This window comes from Melozone crissalis, unplaced genomic scaffold (genome assembly GCF_028551555.1).
Source record: "Melozone crissalis strain CALT ecotype California unplaced genomic scaffold, PUWL_Pcris_2 ptg000129l_1, whole genome shotgun sequence".
In the NCBI taxonomy this organism is placed as follows: domain Eukaryota; kingdom Metazoa; phylum Chordata; class Aves; order Passeriformes; family Passerellidae; genus Melozone; species Melozone crissalis.
In genome coordinates, this window is record NW_026535903.1 from 545375 (window position 1) to 564799 (window position 19425).

At 59.4% G+C, this 19425-nt stretch overlaps 1 protein-coding gene across 4 annotated transcripts in view; it reads right to left on the reverse strand.

Annotated features, from left to right (window-relative positions):
• Positions 1–15423, reverse strand: part of BAIAP2 (BAR/IMD domain containing adaptor protein 2) — a 41395-nt gene extending 25972 nt beyond the window's left edge. For all 4 annotated transcript variants that reach the window (XM_054293077.1, XM_054293076.1, XM_054293074.1 and 1 more), the window contains exons 1-3: positions 15317–15423; positions 7714–7789; positions 5385–5471 (exon numbers count right to left, since the gene is read on the reverse strand). In XM_054293077.1, the coding sequence (XP_054149052.1) occupies positions 5385–5471; positions 7714–7789; positions 15317–15388 (235 nt within the window). In that variant the 5' untranslated portion in view covers positions 15389–15423. The remainder of the gene's footprint in view (positions 1–5384; positions 5472–7713; positions 7790–15316) is intronic.
• Positions 15424–19425: the final 4002 nt, after the last annotated feature.

The window sequence follows — 19425 nt, forward strand, 5'->3', positions numbered from 1 at the left end:
TGCTGTACTGGTGGCACTGGTTAATTCAGGGCTGTACTGGTTAATTCAGAGCTGTACTGGTGGCACTGGTTAATTCAGGGCTGTACTGGTTAATTCAATGCTGTACTGGTGGCACTGGTTAATTCAGGGCTGTACTGGTTAATTCAGAGCTGTACTGGTGGCACTGGTTGATTCAGGTGCCCCCCAGCATCCCTGCAGGACCCCCCAGTCCAGGCCCAGGCCAGGTGGGGACCCTGGGAGCTGTCACCGTCACAGGGAAGGTGACACCCAGACTCTGCACACCTCTGCCACACGCTGGCAGCCCCAGCCAGGCCGCACGGGCCTCGCAGATGCTCAGTCACAACCCTCCTCCTCCTACCAACACAGGTGGTGAGAGAGAACCAGCCGGGGCTGTCTGCTCCTCATGGCAGGGATGGAGGCAGCAGAAAAACCCCATCAAAGGCAGCAGAAGGCTGGAAAAGCCCTTGCCAAGGCAGCAGAGTTTTTCAGAGGTGTCTCTGCACCCTCATTCCTGCAGCTCCCCTTCCTCCAGCAGCACAAGCTGTCACCCACAAGGTGTCGGGTGCCTTGTTAAGCCCAAATTTAAAGGATCCCCAAAAGGAGCTCCTCTCCAGAGCAGGGACACTGCCACAAACCACAGGAAAATATTTCCTGGAGCTCTGTGTCCCCCTGGGCACTGCCCTGACTGGGTGCCAGTGGGCACCAAACCCAGCCCCAGCAGTCCCTGAGCCCCTTGGGGCCGCAGGGGGACCTTGGGCACCTGTGGGGTCCATCTCCACCCCTGTGCACACCTGTGGGATCCATCTCCACACCTGTGGGATCCATCTCCACCCCTGTGCACACCTGTGGGATCCATCTCCACCCCTGTGCACACCTGTGGGATCCATATCCACACCTGTGGGGTCCATATCCACCCCTGTGCACACCTGTGGGATCCATATCCACACCTGTGGGGTCCATATCCACCCCTGTGCACACCTGTGGGATCCATCTCCACCCCTGTGCACACCTGTGGGATCCATCTCCACCCCATCCACACTCTGCAGGGCAGGGAGCACCTGCCCAAACCATCCCCAAACCCAATTCCAGGTTAATCCCTGCTCCTAGAGGATCTGTGCAGCACAAACCCCCTGAACTGCCAGAGCCGGGAGCCAGGGATGGCCCTGGACCCACGGCAATGTCCCAGAGAGGGCTTGGAGCACCCAGGACAGTGAAGGTGTCCCTGCCATGGCAGGGGTGGGGCTGGATGAGCTGTGAAATCTCACCCAGGCCATTCAGGTGCCACATCCCGATTTTAGGGTGGAAATAAAAAGCCCCGATGTGCCAGGGGCTCCTTTCAGCTGCACAATGGCTCGGTAATCGCTGCCCTTTCACAGCCCGTGTGTCACCCAGGGCAGCTTTACCCTCCCCAGGCACCTCCAGACAGCAATGCTGAGCAAAATGCACCTCCCAAAAGGCACCTCCCAAAATGAACCAAATGCACCCCCCAAAATGCACCCCCAGCCCTGCAGGAGCTGCTCAGCCCCACATCCCGGGGGACACGCTCCAGCTCTGCTCTGCAGCACAACAAAACCCCTCCCCATGACTTCGCCACGGCCCAGTTTTGGAGAAGGACGAAAGAAATGACATTTTGAGCAGCATCCAAGGGAGCCATGAGGAGCTGGGCAAGGGCCAAAGTCACCTGAGGACTCGAGCAGGAGCCGGAGCTGTTGGAAGGGGCTGCAAACCTTCCCTGGGCAGACACAGGCTCCTCATTTCAGATTATCTGGGCAGACACAGGGCTCCTCGTTTCAGATCATCTTCCCCAAAATTATTTTCCCCAAATTATTTATTATTTATAGAATTATTCCCCAATTATTTTCCCTAAAACCACCACATCCAAGGGGCGAAGAACAGCCCAGGGAGCCTCTCAAGGGCACAGAGACCATCCCAAACACCAGGGACCTGCACAGGGCAGAGTGACTTCTGCTGCCCTGGGACAATGACAGCTCCATGCGGTTGGGGACACCCCAAAACTCCAGTTCTGCCCACCCAAAAGCTCAGCCAGCCCCAGCAGACACTGCACCTGGAGCTGAGCCCCCAGAGCCGATTAGAGCTGCAGGGCATTACTGCTGTTCCTGCTGCCACCCTTCCTTTCCCACACAGGATTATCCTGTCTGCACACAGCTCCCAAAATCCCACGGGGAATTCAGGAAATGCCCCGTGCTGGGCAGGAGCTGAGCTCCAGAGGGCTCTGTGTCCCAGGAGGGAAAGCTGCAGGTGTCCCCTGCCCTGGGACAAACCCTGGGCCAGAAGGGACAGCAGGGACGAGCACCCAGCTCAGCAAAGAAAGGGGTTTGCAGGGAAAACAATCACCTCAGCTTTTCCCCATGCAGGAACATGAGCTGCAGTCCTGACAGAGCATCCCAGTCCTGCTGACACCTTCACACAACCACAGGATAATGAGGTTCAAAGAGACCTCTGAGATCACCTGTGCCCTGACACCTCAGCTGGATTACAGCACCCAGTGCCATGGCCAGGCTTTTTTTAAACACATGTGTGAGCACAGAAAGGCAAAAATCCTCAGCATCCAGAGCTCCAACATCTGCAATTTGGGCCACCCCAAATTCAGTCCCCCCCTTCTCCCTCCAGCCCTATCCTTGCCTTTCTGCCTGCTGGATTTTGGCAGAAAAGTGATATTGCACACTTCTAATCAGCTGCACAGCCATAATCTCAGTGCTATCTATCCATTTTAGGAGCCTTTTCCACGGCCTCAGGTCAAAATGCAGTGCTCTCCTGGGAGTCAGAGTGTGGCACAGAATCACAGAATCAATCACACAATCACAGAATAAGGAGGTTGGGAGAGACCTCTAAGATCGAGTCCAACCCATGCCCTAACACCTCACCCAGACTCTAGCACCCAGTGCCATGCCCAGTGTTTATTTCAACACATCCAGAGATGGTGATTCCACCACCTCCCTGGGAAGAGCATTCCAGGGAGGTGGTAGAAATCCATTATTATTCTTTTGGTGAAAAATGTCTTCCTAATATCCAACCTATACCTTCCCTGCCTGAAGCGGCTTTCCCTAAAAACTCATGGAAAAAAATCCCTCTCGGGGAGGGAGCTGGGGACACACCACCAATGGAAGCAGCAATGGAGAGAATTCCTATTTATTGCTCTAAAATGATTTCCCCACATCCCTGGCAGTGCCCAAGGCCAGGCTGGAGCACCTGGGACAGTGGGGGTGTCCCTGCCATGGCAGGGGTGGCACTGGAGGGGCTTTAAGGTCCCTTCCATTGGAAGGAACAATTACGAGGATTCCTATTTTGGAATGGAAGCAGCAATGAAGAGAATTCCTATTTATTGCTCTAAAATGAATTCCCCGTCCCTGGCAGTGCCCAAGGCCAGGCTGGATGGGGCTTGGAGCACCCTGGCCCAGAGCAGCCGCAGCCCTGCTGACACTGCCAGCCCTGCTGGGAGGGAGCTCTGCCCCAGCTGCTCTCAGCTGCACCGAGCTGCAGCCACCAGTGTTATCTGGGCTCTCTCCTGCCCGGGGCAGCTGCCACATCACAGCAAACATCAGCAGCATCAGCAGAGGAACAGCCAGGAGCCTCCCTGGGATGTGCCCAGGCCAGCAGGGGAAGGAGCAGCGATGTGGGAACACCTCACAGCCCAAAATCCTCCAGCCACACACGGGGAGAGGGCACCAAGGACAGCAAAGCCCTGTTCTGGGTGAGGAAGCAGGGCCAGGAGTGCCCAAAGCCAGGTGTGAAGGGTGAGCAGAACACCAAATCCTTGTCCTTGGGTGAAGAAACACGGCCAGAGGTGCCCAAAGCCAGGATGGGGCTGCCCAGGCTCCTGCCCCTGCTCAGGCTGCCCCAAGCAGCACCTCAAAGCAAAATCCTCCAGCCACATACAGGGAGATGGCACCAAGGACACCAAATCCCTGTCCTTGGGTGAGGAAAAAAAGCCAGAAGTGCCCAAATCCAGGTGTGAGCAGACCTGGCACTGCCCAGGCTCCTGCCCCTGCCCTGGCTGCCCCAGGCTCCCTGGCAGGAGAGGAGGGCAGAGCTGGCTGTGCCCAGCCCCAGAGAGCAGCAGGGGCAGCTCCTCCAGGCTCTGCAGCACACAGGGCTCTTTGTTTTATTTATTAAACAGCAGCAGATTGCTGCAGGCAGCTCTAATCCAGCCTCGGTTTCCATAGACACCCTCGGCTTCCCCAGCGCAGTTCCCAGGCAGCAGCAGCGGGGCTGGGGGAGCAGCTCTGACACCAAAGCCGAGCCCAGGGGCTGCTGCAGCCTTCAGAGCCCTTCCAGCTCCAGCTCTGCTAATTGCCTGCCCCGGAGAGACCAGAGAGACGCTTTAATGAGGCTTGGCCAGAGCTGCGGGAGGCAGAGGAGGGGAGGGGGAGGAGGAGGAGGAGGAGGAGGAGGAGGGGCTCACCTGGGACTGCACACACACCAGACCAAGGCCCAGTTCATTCCATGAGAGCCTTAACAAGGTGCAGCATCCCAGGGGGAGCTGGGACAGTCACCTCAGAGCATGGGGGCACCTTGGAGAGTCACCCCAAACCATAGGGGGAGCTGGGAGAGGCACCTCAAAGCATGAGGGGAGCAGGGAGAGTGATCCCAAACTACGGGGGGAGCTGGGAGGGTCCCCTCAAACTGAGGGGGGACCTTGGAGGGTCCCCTCAAACCATGGGCTGAGATGGGAGGGTCAACTTAGACCATGGGGGGACCTGGGAGAGTCACCCCAAAACCATGGGGAGACCTTGGAGGGTCACCCCAAACCATGGGGGGACCTTGGAGGGTCCCCTCAGACCCCTGGAGGGTCCCCCCAGAGCAGGGCAGTAAGGAGGGAGGACACAGGAGGATGCCTGGGCAACAGGGAGGCTGGAAAAGCAGCTGCCCTTTAAAGGATTTCCTGAGCAATGAGGGTGAGAAAGGGGAAGGAGGCAGCAGCAGCCACAGCTCGTGGTGTTTGCCATGGACTGGGCAAACACAAACCCTGGCAGCGGGCACGGGGAGGCTCCAGCAGGGCAGAGCTGCTGCAGGCAGGGCACAGTCCCAGCCCCACAGCACTGGGGGACCCCCAGGACCCCCATGCGTGCCCCTTTTCCTCTCCCCTGCCCTTTCAGAGGGGCAGCTCAGCCCCAGCTCCCCGGCCAAAATCCGCTGCTTCCCCTTCTCCGAATGAGAACAAACCACCACAAAACCGCCCCGAGGCACAGCCCTGACACTCGGGGTACCAGGGGCTTTCCGGGCTGCATTATCAGTAAATCCACAGACACTGAGACACAGCAGGGCCAGCTCCACGCTGAGCTCCGCTCCCCAGCAGCACCAAAGATCGGCTTCACCCCTGGGAATCTCCAGCAATCTCCATTCAGCAGCAAACGGGGACTTACCCAACTCCTTTGATCCTTGGCTTTCACTGGCCAGCTCCCCCATCTTCACCAGAGCATCAAAGTACCCCTTGGCTGCATATGTCATGCCTAAAAAGCACCAAAAAACGAGGTTATGCTCTCCTTAAAGGCTGTTGGAACTTCTGGGGCACTGAGGAGGCTCTGGACACTAAAATAGGCTAAATTGCCTCCAAGGGCCCAACCCCACGGGGAGGGAGCACACAACAAACAGAGCAAAGGCAGCACAGGGAGCCGCAGCTGTGAGATTACAGGGTAATTCAGGATTTAAAAAGGTGCACGCAGGACTGTGGTGGTTTCCATTGCAGCGCAAGCACGGGGCTGCTGGGAGAACTCACTGCAGAATAATTGAATATCAGAGACTTTCATTACAGCTCAGCCTTGTTTGTTGACATTCCAGCTCCACACTCGACTCTAATCAGATAAGCAGGGGGTTTCCTCTAATCACAGAACGCGCTGTGCAGCCCCAGCTCCAGCTTCCAGCGCTGCCTGGGCTCTGCCCCCTGGGCTCTGCCCTTCCTCCAGCTGCCCCAGCTCAGAGCAGGGCAGGGATGAGCCAGGCCAAGTTAAAAATTACAGGAAGATTCCCTGGCTGCACAGCGGGGATGTGGGAAAGGCACAGAGGCAGTGATCCCAGCGCTCATCCCAGAGTGGTGGGACAGGGCAGCACAAACAGCTCCACCTCCCCCAGGTGGTTAAACATCAGGAGAATCAATAAAAACCACAGTCCCAAGGGTCAGCAGCTCTTCCCCTGTCAGACCTGACTGTGCTGCCAGGAGGGAACCAGCAGGGAAAGGCAGTGCCAAAAACCAGGAACCCCGTTCTGCTGGGATGCCCTGGGATTTGGGGAAAGCTGCTGCCAGGGGAAAGGGGCCCTGAGCCCCTGGAATTTATGGAAAGAGATGCCCTGTGCCCCTGGGATTTCTGTGTCCCTGGAATTTGGGGAAAGAGGGTGCCCTGTTCACCTGGAATGTCTTGAAAGAAGGTGCCCTGTGCCCCTGGAATTTCTGGAAAGAGATGCCCTGTGCCCCTGGGATTTTGGGAAAGCTGTTGCCTGTGGAAAGGGTGCCCTGTGCCCCAGGAATTTCAGGAAAGAGGGTGCCCTGTGCCCCTGGAATATCTGTGCCCCTGGAATTTCTGTGCCCCCGGAATGTCTGGGCATCTGCTGCCTGCGTGGACGTGCCCTGTGCCCCTGGAATTTCTAATTTCTATGCCCCTGGAATTTCTGTGCCCCTGCTGCCTGTGGTGAGGGTGCCCTGTGCCCCCTCGCCGGGGCTCACAGGGCCCTGGGCAGTGGAGCTGGACGGGCACTGCCCCGTCACGCTGGGTGAGCCATTAAACCCCAGCTCAAAGCAGTGCCCAGCTGGCAGGACGCTGTGTCCCGTGTCTGCACCTGGGGACAGGGGGAGGGCTCAAAAACCCTCCTGGGAACGGCCAGGAGCTCACCTGAGCTGGGGGAAAGGGAAGGGAAAGGAAGGGAAGGGAAAGGTGCGCAGGCAGGGAGCAGGATGCTCCCCAAAGGTCAGGTCCCAACCCTGACACTTCAGGCACCAAAAGGATTTTCCCCCCCTGGCTGAAGGTGATGACAGGCTCTGCCCCACGAGCATTTTCACTGGGATTATTCCAAAATAAAACCCAACAGACACGTGCGGCTCTGAAGGGAGCGGAGCCCTCCCTGGAAAAACACAGCTCTGGGTGGAGCAAAGCTTAAAGCTCCTTGAAACCCAGCTGGGGAGGCTGGGCCCAGGCAGTGCACAAAGCCAGTTTAAGTCAAAATAGCCCATTTTGGGGTTTAATCAATTCCTAGCTTCCTTTTGATCACTTAAATCCACACCTCCCTAATGGCTCCCGATAGGATCCCGCATTCCCAATCCAGAGCTGCCATCAACACTTTGGGGCTTTTCCCTTCTCTTCATTCTTCTGGGCAATTTAAACATTTCAACAGCACCTCTTTAAACAGGGCTTAAAACCTCCATTCTCAATACTTTAAACAAACATTTAAAGAACTGTTTGCAGATGTGTTTTGTTATCCTGCTGCCTCCCAGCATTTTTCTGCCTGGAATCCCTCCTGCATCCGTGGCCTTGCACATCACCACCCTCACAGTTCCTTCCCCATGGGAACAAGGAACTTTTCCACAAAAAAAAACCCAAAGATTTTCAACAAAACCCCCAAAGATTTCCAACAAAAACCCCAAAAGATTTTCCACAAAAACCCCAAAATATTTTCCACAAAAAACCCAAAAGATTTTCAACAAAAACCCCAAGATTTTGCAGCTTTCCCCCTCCCCAGCCTGGCAGCCCCAAAGTCACTTACTTGCTAAGGCTTTTTCATAGGTCTTCCCCATAGAAATGAAATTCCTGAGGCTGGGGTTGAACTGCTCCATGATGGTCTGAAGGGGAGAGAACATGGGGTTAGCAGGGGTGATGGTGATGGGTGAGCAGCTCTGTCCTGATAAATACAAAAAGAGAACAACAACAAAAAAATCCTGCCATCTCCCTACTAGAGGCCCCCAGATCCTCCACTGAGGAAGACCATGGTGGTTCTGAGCACAGGAGGGACAGGAACAAGGAACAAGGGGGTTCTGCAGTGCCCCAGCACCAGGTGCTTCCCCAGGAGAGGAAAGTGAATGCCCAACCAGAGAATTACCAGATATATCAAAAATAACCGTAATAACAACTCTTAGTGGCTGTTTGGGGCAGCAGCAGCCTCAGACCAGCCAGGGAGGTGACCCAAGAGCTGGGGATGGTGGCAGGTGATGTCCCAACCCCAGGATGGCCACAGAGAACAGAATCCCAAATGTGCAGCCAGGCTGGGGCAGGGCAGAGCCCCAAGCACCCCCAGAGGTGTGCCAGGGATGGCACCAGGATGGCACCAGGGTCCCTTGGCACTGCCCAGGATGGGGTGAGCATGGGCAGCACTCCCTGAGCTGTGCCAGGGATGGCACCAGGATCCCTTGGCACTGCCCAGGATGGGGTGAGCATGGGCAGCACTCCCTGAGCTGTGCCAGGGATGGCACCAGGATCCCTTGGCACTGCCCAGGATGAGCTGAGCGTGGGCAGCGCAGCCTAAGCTGTGCCAGGGATGGCACCAGGATGGCACCAGGGTCCCTTGGCACTGCCCAGGGTGAGGGTGAGCTCTGCCTGAGCTCTCCTGGCTGGCCCCAGGGCCCTCAGCTCGGATGGGGGAAGGAATAATCGGCTCAGGAGAACAAGGAGGGCTCTGTGTGCGCACAGCCCTGCCTGGCAGGGCCCTCAGCCCACCCCAAAATCCCAGATCCCCATTCCCTCCTGCATCCTCTGCACCCAGCCCAGCCCCAGAGCTGGGCCTGAGCCCCTGCCCCACCTCGGGGACACCCTCCTGCCAAGGTGCCACCAGAAAATGGAGCTCAGAGTGCCCCTGAGGGGGGAGGCACGACGGGCATTGCTGCTGGGAATGGGGGCAATTCCTGCTGGGGCATTGCTGCTGGGAATGGGGGCAATTCCTGCCGGTAATGGGGCAATTCCTGCTGGGGCATTTCTGCTGGGAATGGGAGGCAATTCCTGCTGGGAATGGGGGGCAATTCCTGCCGGGAATGGGGCTCTGCACCCCCAGGCTGCTGGCAGAGCCCCAGCCCAGGCTGGGCAGGGAGGGAAGGCAGGCAGACACTTAGAGGGAATAAGCTGATTAAGCATCTGTCACCTCATCTCAGGCCGCCCCAACACTATAAAGCTCATTTTCTGCCCGAGGCATTTTTATCCCAGTCAGTCCCTGCTGCCTGGGCCTTGCTCCGAAGGCTGAATTGTCTCCCCACAGCTGAATGGTCTCCCCACGAGTGCAGGGCTCAGCCAGAGCCCTTTTGGGGCTCCTGCGGGCAGGATCTGTGTGGGGCACAGCCAGAGGGGTGGCATCACCCCAGTGCTGCTGTTCCAGGGGGAATCCGCTCGTCCTGCCGGGCTGGGATGTGCCCACAGCACCAGCCGCCGCTGCAAAGGGCAGGAGATGATTGACGAGGCTAATGAGGAGCTGCCCCGCTAATTAAGGCTGCAGGCCAACACCAGCGCCCCTGGAAGCCGTTTTGGGGCAGCTCAGAGCACTTTGGTGGATGTGCTGAGCCTGAGAGGAGAGAAACGAACCTGTAGCAACAAGCCAGGCGTTCTCCAGCGTGCAGGAGACAATTGCACAGCAGTTAATTAGCACTGGAGGATTGCTCCATCCTGCCCACATCATGGTTAACTCCAGTCCAAAATGCTCCTGGGCTGTCCCATGGATCAGCCAGAGGCTGGGATCAGCGCCCATGGCAGGGACAGGGACAATCCCCTGCCCACAGCAGGGACGGGGACACAGCCCCAGCCCCACACTCAGGCTCAGCCCGAGCTCTCTGAGGCTGAGCAAGAGTTAAGCAGCAGAAATGTTGGCAGAATTTCTGCAGGGAGGAGATTTTTGGGCGGCTCGCAGGTTCAGAGCAGTGTTTGTGTACGAGGACGTGCACGGGGATATGTAAATAGTGTGATTTTCTCAGCAGTGCCCGTGTAAACACATCGTCCGGAGCATGAAACCCGGGGAATTAATGATGGAGCAGCCTCCCCAGGCAAAGCACCGGCCAAAATCCAGCACAGCTCGCCCAAAGCAGGGGGAATCAAAGCACAGCCCAGCCCTGGCACTGCTCGGGGCAGGTCCTGCTCCCCACGGATCCACAGGAGACGTTTTAAAGCAAGAAATAAAGAGATAAAATCCCCCAGAGGGGCTCGTGGGGCGGCTGAAGGAGCGGGAAGGTGACTCTGAGCTGGCCAAATAAAACCCACCAGCCCCCAGGAGGAAGTTTGCTGAAAGTGAATGTTTTTAAAACATTGTCTGGAGCCTCCAACAAAAACAGCCTGGCAGGATGAGAGCGGTGACAAGGGCTCCTCACCCCAGAGATGAAAGTAAAAATAAAAAACAGCCCTTTGCAAGCCCTGCTCTCTCTCCAGGGTGGGAAGGGAAGGTGACTCCAGAGCCTTCTCACCCTGCTCCAGGTGAGAGGCCTGGCAAGGAGAAACTGGGAAATGAGCAGGTTTGTGCCGTGGGATGGCTCAGCAGCATCACCCCCATGGCAAGGAGGAGCCGTGGGGAATGAACAGGGACAATTTGTGCCATGGGATGGCTCAGCAGCATCACCCTCACACCAGGGATGTGCTGGAGCTGCTCCCCTGCCAGCACAGGGCTCATCCCCTCCCTGGGGGCACCAGGGGCTCTGTCCCCCTCAGGAGAGGTGAATCCAGGCTTGCAGGACACCAGCAGCAAAGCAAATATCCAGTAGCACTGTGGCAATGAAAGCAAATCCCATTCTCCCCAGATTTTTGCCCCCTCAGCAGCACCCACAAGTTGTTTGCCTTCCACGGGCTGCCTGGGCAGAGTTCAGAAAAACACAGACACAAAACCTGGCAGCCAAGGGTTGAAAGGGCTTTGCTTTGTTCCACTGAGCTGAATTCCCCGGGTAATACCACTCAGCTCCCCGGGACTGGCACGGCTTTGTTCAGCTGCCAGAAATGAAACTAATGCAAAGCACAAGGTCTCCAGGACACGGCCCTGCTCCCTGGGCTGGGGGAAGAGGCAGCACAAACAAGGTCCCTTTCTGCCCTCTGAGCACACTCCAGCTGCAGCCAGGATGCTCCAAGCCCTACATTATCCCATGAGGAAAAGTTTAGGATCAGGGGAAAGAGTACAACACCCTGAGCTGGAAGGAGCCCGCAAGGATCACGGAATTCCAGCTCCTCAATCCTGAATTTAAGCTGGAAGTGGCTCAGACAAGTCCTGCTCAACAGCTGAAGGGCAGCATTCCCAAACCATCCCTGGAAGGGCTCCAAAGCCACGTGGATGTGGCACCTGGGGACGTGGCTCCAGCACTGAGGGAATGGTTGGATCTGATGGGCTCAGAGGGGTTTTCCAACATTTTTAAGGATTTTGTGGTTCCCTGCAGGGCTGACCCTGCACAGGGCCCAGCCAGGGATTCCCTGGGTGACCATGAGGATTCCCTGGGTAATCCCCATCCCTGGGTGACCATGATGATTCCCTGGGTGTCACCCATCCCTGGGTGACCATGATGATTCCCTGGGTGTCACCCATCCCTGGGTGACAATGATGATTCCCTGTGTAATCCCCATCCCTGGGTGACACTGAGGATTCCCTGGGTGACCATGAGGAGCAGGCTGGGGGGACAGGACAGCACCAGGGGACTCTCCCTGCCACTGCCACACTGCAGGAACAGCTCAGCCCCCAGGAAGTTTTGTGCCTAAATGGGTCAGCCCCGCTCCAGGAGCACTTTCATCATTTCGCCATCAATATTTAATGCCCAGCAAAGCCCAGTGCTGCCTCCTCCATCACAGCTTGTCCTGCCTGGCACCATCAGGAACAGCCCTGGGGGTTTCAAGAGCCAAGTTTCTGTCAAGAAGGAGCCCAGGGAAAATCAGGGGGGAAAGTCAGGGAAAAATCCAGTCCCCATCTAAAGGCATTGAGTTCCTCCTGGCTGTCATGCCAGAGGACGAGGGCACCCAAGACTCAGGGAAAGAGCTCTGGATGAGCTGTGTTGGGGTCTGGGCTTGAGGAGAGCTGGGATGAGGATCCACAGGGGGCTCAGAGCCCCCAGCACTGTGGGAACACCCTCAGCACCCACCCCTGCAAGGCTGGGCCACCCTCAAGTCCTGCAAGGCTGGCATCTCCCCCAGGAGGGTGCCCAGAGAGGTGGCACGAGGGGCTTTGCCCAGGGGAGCTGTGTGCCCTGTGCCCTGCCCTGCAACACGAGCAGCCACGCTGAAACCTTACCCAGGGCAGGCTCAGCACCACGGGCGTGAGGGCACAGCAGCACCGGGGCATCAGTACCAGGGGAGGGGAGCAGCACCCTGGGGACACCCAGGGGAGCAGCACCCAGCTCCAGCAGTGTGGGACACCCTGGGCAGGCAGGAGCTGCTGCTCCCCAACACCTCACTGCCCGCCTGCCTGCAGGTGTCCCACCTCCAGGGAGGCCAGGAGGGCTCTCCCAGCCTGGCATGGATGGATGGATGGATGGATGGAGCAGCATTCCCAGCTCAGAGCCCTGGCAGTGCCAGTGCCCAGCTCACCACAGAGCCCTGGGGTGCTCCCCACAGATTTCCCAAGGCTGCAGGAAGCCCCAAGGCAGGGAGAACAGGGCATGGATGGAATTTAGGGTGCCACAGGCTGGCTCCTTCCTCGTGTGCCACACTCATCATCCCTGCACTCCAAACACACCAAAGCAGCCACGGTTTCCCTCCTGAGCCCCTTGAGGAGGAATCACTCCCATCCCTCAGGACATGAGGAGAGGCTGTGATGCCACAGTAACATCCATTAGAGCTGATGGGGAGCTAAGGACCCTCAGCAATCCTGTCCACACCTTTCTGGACAATTGATTACGGCTGATGGGGAGCTAAGGACCCTCAGCAATCCTGTCCACACCTTCCTGCACCACAATTCAGCCTGGAGTTGGGGGTGCTGTTAGGCAAACACCTCTTCAAAGGCAGAGCCACTCGCACAGCACCACTGCAAACCCATCTCCCGCACGGAAAAATGGCTTTAAAATGAAATGGAGGTTGGGCTGTAAACGGCAATAATCTCATCTGGCAGGAGGAGACAGATCTGTCTTCGGGGGAAGGAAGATTTGCCAGTCCCCGCTTTCTGCAAAAAGACAATCCCGAGCAGGGGCTGGGCGGGGAGGGAGCTGCCCATCCTCATCCTCACCCCGGGGGCTCGGGGCAGAGCCCGGCCCAGCGGTGCCGCTGTCGGGGCCGTGGCAGTGAATCAGCAGCGCCCAAGGTGGGATCACGTTGGCGGAAGGTGCCAGCAGCCTCCGTCTCCCTCTGTAATTACTCCCCGCGTGTAGGCAGCTGCCTGTAGTGGCAGCATCGGCTCGGGGGCGGCTGACAGCTCCTGCACCAGCTCATTAGCACGCTCACTGCCAGGGCGAGCGCTGCTTCTGCACAACCATGACAATGGGCTGGCTCCCGGCACCGCGCCTCGGGGGAGACGGAGCCGGGCATGGGCACGGGGATGGGCATGGGCGGCTGCTGCTCCTGCCAACCCAAAGCAAACCCGTCGGGATGGGCAGGGGGCACGGCAAGGATCGGGCATCCCGGGACTGGCACCGTGGGATGGGCAGAGGGCACGGGAAGGCTCGGGCAGTGGGCATGGCAAGGATCGGGGTGCCCCAGGATGGGCAGGGGGCACGGCAAGGCTCGGGCACCCAGCCTGGTCCCCGCAGGATGGGGGCTCGGTGGCATCGCCCCCCTCCCTGGGGTTGTCTCCTCCTGCCCATGGAAACGTTCAGGCTCCTGCACAGGCCAAAAAACCACCTGGGGAACGGGGATTGAGGGACTGGGATTGAAGCACCGGGACTGGTTTTGGAGACAGACTCCAAAGCCCAAGGAGGTCCAGAAGACCCCAGCCCCAGGTGGCGCCAGGAGTGGCCGAAGTCCTCAATGGAACCGGGACACGCCAGGCTCCTGCAGGCACCACATGGCGCACACACACATCTCCGGAGGCCAGGAAAGCACTGCTGGCTTCAGAGCGGCCTCTGCCCACCACAGGAACACAACCGGAGCCAGGACCACCCTCCTGCAGCTCCCAGCACCCAGACACTGATTCTGGGGGAACCCACGAGATCTCCAGCAGCTCCATCTCCTGCATGTGGCTGCTCCCACCGGCATCCCGGGGAGCCGAGGAGTTCCCCGGTGATGGAGAGCGCATGGAGAGCCCCAGCCCCGGCTGTTGGCACCCCGGGCACCCCCTGCCCCGGCACAGCCGGGCAGCAGCGGCCCCTCAGCCCCGGATGGGCTCCACACGTGCCGGGACAGACGGACAGCCCTGGGCCGGGCCCGGGGTGACGGTGACCCGCACCCCAACCCTGCCATTATCCCCGCGCTTCGAGGGCTCCACACCTCAAACAACAACTGAGTCACGGCCGGGGCTGCTCCCAGCCCCTGTTTGCCCAGGCGGTGCCAGCAGTGCCAGGGCACAGCGCGGGGTGCCAGCTCTGCCCCAAGGACAGCGGGCACGGGGCATGTCCGGGCACAGCAGCTGCTGCCAGGCTGCGAGGGAGCCCCAGGGACCACAGCAAAACGCCACCAAGATTTCGGGTGCCATAGCTCGGGCCGAACCGCTGTTACACCCCAGAATCTCCAAAACCAACACTTCACAACTTCACCGCCTCGGTACTTTCTGTACTACATTCTTCTTTTTTTTTTTTCTTTTTTTTTCTTTTTTCTTTCCCTGCTCTGTGCTCCCAGGTAACTCAATCCAAGCCCTTAAATCACAGGAAATCGTGCAAGCTTCCCAGTTTAACAAACGACATCCTGCGTTCAACGTTCGGCCACAGCAGTTTGATTACTCCTGCTCTCAGACCCAGCAGAGCACAAACCGCTTCCTTCGGGGGGAACTCGAACCACACAAATTGAATTGTTGCGTTTTCTCAGGACACGGGCAGCAAGCAGAGGGGAAAAACTGAGAATTCCCGAACTCCAGAGGACGGGGAGGGCTCTGGTTTGGGGCAGAGCAGAGCGCCAGGGGCTGCCCCGCTGCGGGGTGATGCGGGGACAGCGCTGCCCACCGGGGCTCGGGCATCCCCACGGGGGTACCGGGGACCGCGGGTGCCCCGGTAAGGCTGAGAGTGCCCGGGTAGGGCCCGGGGGTGCCCGGGGGTACCCGGGGAAGGCTCGGGGTACCCGGGGGTACCCGGGGAAGGCTCGGGGTGCCCGGGGGTACCCGGGGAAGGCTCGGGGTGCCCCAGCGGCCCCGCCGAGCGGTTCCGGGCACATCCCAGGGCCGGCCCCGGCGGCGCCTCCGCCCGCGCTGCCCCCGCGCGTCCCGGGGAGGAGGAACGCGATAATTCAACGATAATTCCAATAACTCGAATGCAGCAAAGCAGGCAGGCGGGCACCTGTTGCGGACTCACCTTGTAGACATTCTCGGTGAGGCGGTGCACCTCCTCGGAGCGGGCCATGCCGGGCGGGCCGGGCAGCACCATGGGCGGCTGCGGGCGGGCGGGGCCGGGCGGGCAGAGCGCGGGCAGAGCGCGGAGCGGCGGCGGCCGAGCCTTTTATCGGCTCCCGGAGCCGTGCCCGCCCCGCGCCGCCCCGGCCAGCCCCGCGGGGAGGAGCCGCGCTGTTCCGGGCCGGGCCGGGCTGGGAGTAACGACGGGAGTACGAGCGGCGCGGGGGAGGGAGGCAGGGAGGGAGGGATGCACCGCGCCGGGCCCAGCGGGCGGGATCACATGCCCGTTCCCCATGCCCATCACCCATGCCCATTCCCCATCCCTATTCCCATTCCCCATCCCCATCCCCATTCTCCATTCCATGCCCGTTCCCCATCCCCATTCTCCATTCCCCGTTCCCCATTCTCATTCCCCATCCTCATTCCCCATTCCCCATTCTCATTCCCTCCCCATTCCCCATCCCCATTCCCCATGCTGCACCCCATTCCGTTCACACTCCATGTCCCTCCTCCACCCCACTGCCCATCCCACACCCCATAACCTACCCTACACTCCTGCCGAGCCTCACCCCACAGCCCACAACCCCACGACCCCACACCATCCCCCTGCTTTACCCCTCCCCGTGGCTCTCGCTGTGCCCCACATCCCTGAGCTGTCCCCCCCTCCATCCGTTGCTGTACCCCCTCTCTGGGGCTGTGCTCCGTCCCCAGCTGAGCCCTGGGCAGGGGATGAGAAGGAAGAGCTGCCCGTGCTTTGTGGGTGAGGAGGGTGCACATTGTGCAGGGAGCCAGGAGAGCAGGGTGGGATGAGCCATCACCACGACTACAGCTGGGGATGCTCAGCCCAAGGGAAACCCGCCCCTGCCTCCCTCCTTGCTGTCCCCAGGCTGTCCCACCACCTGGCCAGCCAGGAGAGCCAGGATTCCCAAGGGAGGCTCCTGCCAGAGCTCCCTCAGGTCCCTGTGGGACACCCAAGCCATGCATCCTGTCCTTCCCATGCCTCGGGCCAACGACAGTGGATTTTGGCCAGGTGCTGAGGGACACCAGGGGCCCTAGAGCCAGTGTCCCCACCCCTGTGCCCTGCTGAGGGACACCAGGGGCAGGCCCGTGCCCTAGGGCCAGTGTCCCCATCCCTGGGCACGGCCGCTCTCCGCAGGGTGAGCGTGGTTAAAGGGAGCCCCAGGGCCAGGCTGTGCCCCTGGGCCGAGCCTTCCTCTCGCTGCTCTCTGCTGTGAGAAGCAGTGAAAGAGTTAAGCTGCTGAGTGCGTTATTTTCCCTCACATCCATCAGTTCCCAGAACAAGGAGCCCAGGTCGATACCTTGGTCCCAAACCTCCCGCGTCTGCTCCCCTTCCCGCTCTCCCTCCCAGCCCTGGCAAGGCCCAGGAGGGGCAGCTGCTCCCTCTGGCTGCCTTTGGGTCCCATTTTGGCTTCTGCCTCGGAGGTTCCACACTCCAGAGCACAGCGAGGAATTTACAGCCCCTCAGAAGGATTTTTCTCACGTTTCTGGAGTGCCCAGTTAACCCTTTCCCGCCGGGGCTGAGGAAAGGGAGCAGCTGTGGCACTGGAGGTGTCCCCAGAGGAATCCCTGGCTGCCTGTGTGGCTGCTGGGACACCACGGTGCCACTTTCCCTCCCATCCCACGTGGCCAGACACAGTCAGCTCCCTCAGCCAGACACCAGCACCTCGCTGGCTCTCCAGTGAAGGATTCAGCATCAAGCAGCCAGGAGTAGAGTGCCTCTCCCTGCATCTCCATCACCTTATTTTTAGTTACGTTATGTAAGTTCTTCGCTACGTCATGGATGTGGGGGGTTCTTGCATCTAATTCCAGTGTGACAGCCCAGCAATTCAAACAAGCTGTTCCTCTGGTGAGGAAGATAAAAGGATTTGTAATTTCTGATAATAAAAGAGGCCTTTTGGGACGGCCCTCAGAGAATCTCTTCCATCTAGGCCTGCTCGCAGACAGCCGCTCCACTTTCTACCCGTGCTCTGCTTCTCCTTATCTCCTGGAATCTGAGTGCTGAAAACCTTTCTCCCTCAGATCCCCCTGGAAGCAGCCAGGGAGTTCATTTCCCCACAGTCAGAGCCACATGGAGCGAATTATCCTTGTCCCTGGCCCTTGCCATGTCCCAGTCCTGGCTGGCAGTGCCCAGGGCTGCCCATGCTGGAGCGGTGCCCAAGCCCACGGTGGCATTGCCACCCTGCAGCACCCTGGGAGCTCTCAGCAGGAAAAACCTGCCTCTGCCTCGTGCCTCAGCCTTTGCTTTGATTGCCTTTGATTTATTTTTTTTAATTTTTTTTTCCTGGTTGCTGCTCGCTGCCTCTCTGTCAGGGTGATTCACTCGGCGGGGCTCGGCGGCAGCTGGAGCGTGCCCAGGGTAACCATGGTGCCAGAGCCCCGTGGGTTACCTGCACCCCCTGCTCCATGTGCCCGTGTGAGGGCGGGCCCATCCCGCACGGGCCGTGGGTGCAGCGTGGGGAGCACCACGGCAGGCTGGGAACAGCAGTGGGACGAGCAGGCAGCAGCGCCGGGGCTGGCAGGGGCCCGTCCGTCCATCCATCTGTCCGTCCGTCCATCCATCTGTCCGTCCGTCCGTCCGTCCATCCATCCATCATCCATCCGTCCGTCCATCCATCCATCCGTCCGTCTGTCCATCCATCCATCCATCCGTCCGTCCATCCATCCGTCCGTCTGTCCATCCATCCATCCGTCCATCCATCCATCCGTCCGTCCCTCCCGGTGGCACCGGCCACCTCCAGCCCCGGGTGGAGCGGGGTTGCTGTGGCAACAATCACTTATGTAATCCACCCCGCTCGGCTGCAGGTGTGGGGAGGAAATTGTGCTATTTTCGAAGTTTCATTAGGTTCCTTCTTAATTACCAGCGTGGCACCGTGCCAGCGCTCCCGGACGGGGCATGTGCCTGGCACAGGGACCGAGGGTGGGGACGGGGCAGCGATGGCCGCGACACTGGTGGCTGTGACAGTGACAACCAGGGCAGTGATGGCCAGGGCAGTGACAACTAACAGCAGTGACGGCCAGGGCAGTGACGGCCAGGACTGTGACAACCGATGGCAGCAGTGGCTGGAGCAGTGATGTCCGAGGGCAGTGACAGCAGCTGCACCAAGGGACAGCTCCCTGTCTGTTCCCAGCCTGGGGACACTGTCCCTGCTCCCAAAATGCCACCCCGGTGCCTGCCAGGGAGGGACACGGCAGGGAGGTGCTGCAGGGCAGCATTACTGCCCAGGGAGGGGAACGTGGCACTGCAGGGTCACCGAGAGCTGCCACATCCTCAGCGACTTGGGAAGCCTCTGGTGACATGGACAGAGGAGAGTGAAGGTGGGCTGGAATCCCTGGGGCATTTGAGAGGGATGTGGCACTGGCCAGCACAGACAGGAGGAAGCAGAGGGGACAGCGCTGACTTTTGTCACAGTCCCCGAGGAAATGCTCGGAGTTTCCCAAGGAAGATCAAGCCCCAGCTGCTCCAGGTGGTCACTGGATTCTCCTGGCACTGCCAGAGCAGGAGAGACCAGGCACGGAACAGGACCAGGATAAAAAGTCATCTCCATCCCCATCCCCATCCCCATCCCCATCCCCATCTCCTCTCCCACTCAGTCCCGCTGGCTCTGGGGCAGCCCCTGGCTCTCTGCTCCCCTTTTCAGGGTGTGCTGAGGGAAGGCTGAGCCCAGCCAGCCCCGGGTGCCCAGCACAGCCCGAGCAGGGCAGGTGTGTGCAGAGTGTCACCGTGCTAATGACATTCCCAGGAAATGCCTGTCCTGTGGCACGGGGCAGATGGCTTCTCCATCGGAGCCCTGACATCACTGCGAGCCCTCCCTGTGCTGTGTCAGGAAGTTTTTATTTCTAGAATAAACCAAACGTGATTTTTCTGACATCTGGGGGTCACTGAGGAGTCAGCCAGGTGGGTTTGAGCCAAACCAGCCCCTGTGAGCACAGGTTGTGTTTTCCCTGAACACCTCCCTCAGTTCTGCCCCCTGCCCTCCTCGGGGGCCCCTCCTCAACCCCAGGCTGTGCCCCCATTCCTTTGGGGCGCCTCATTGAGGAGCTGGACCAGCA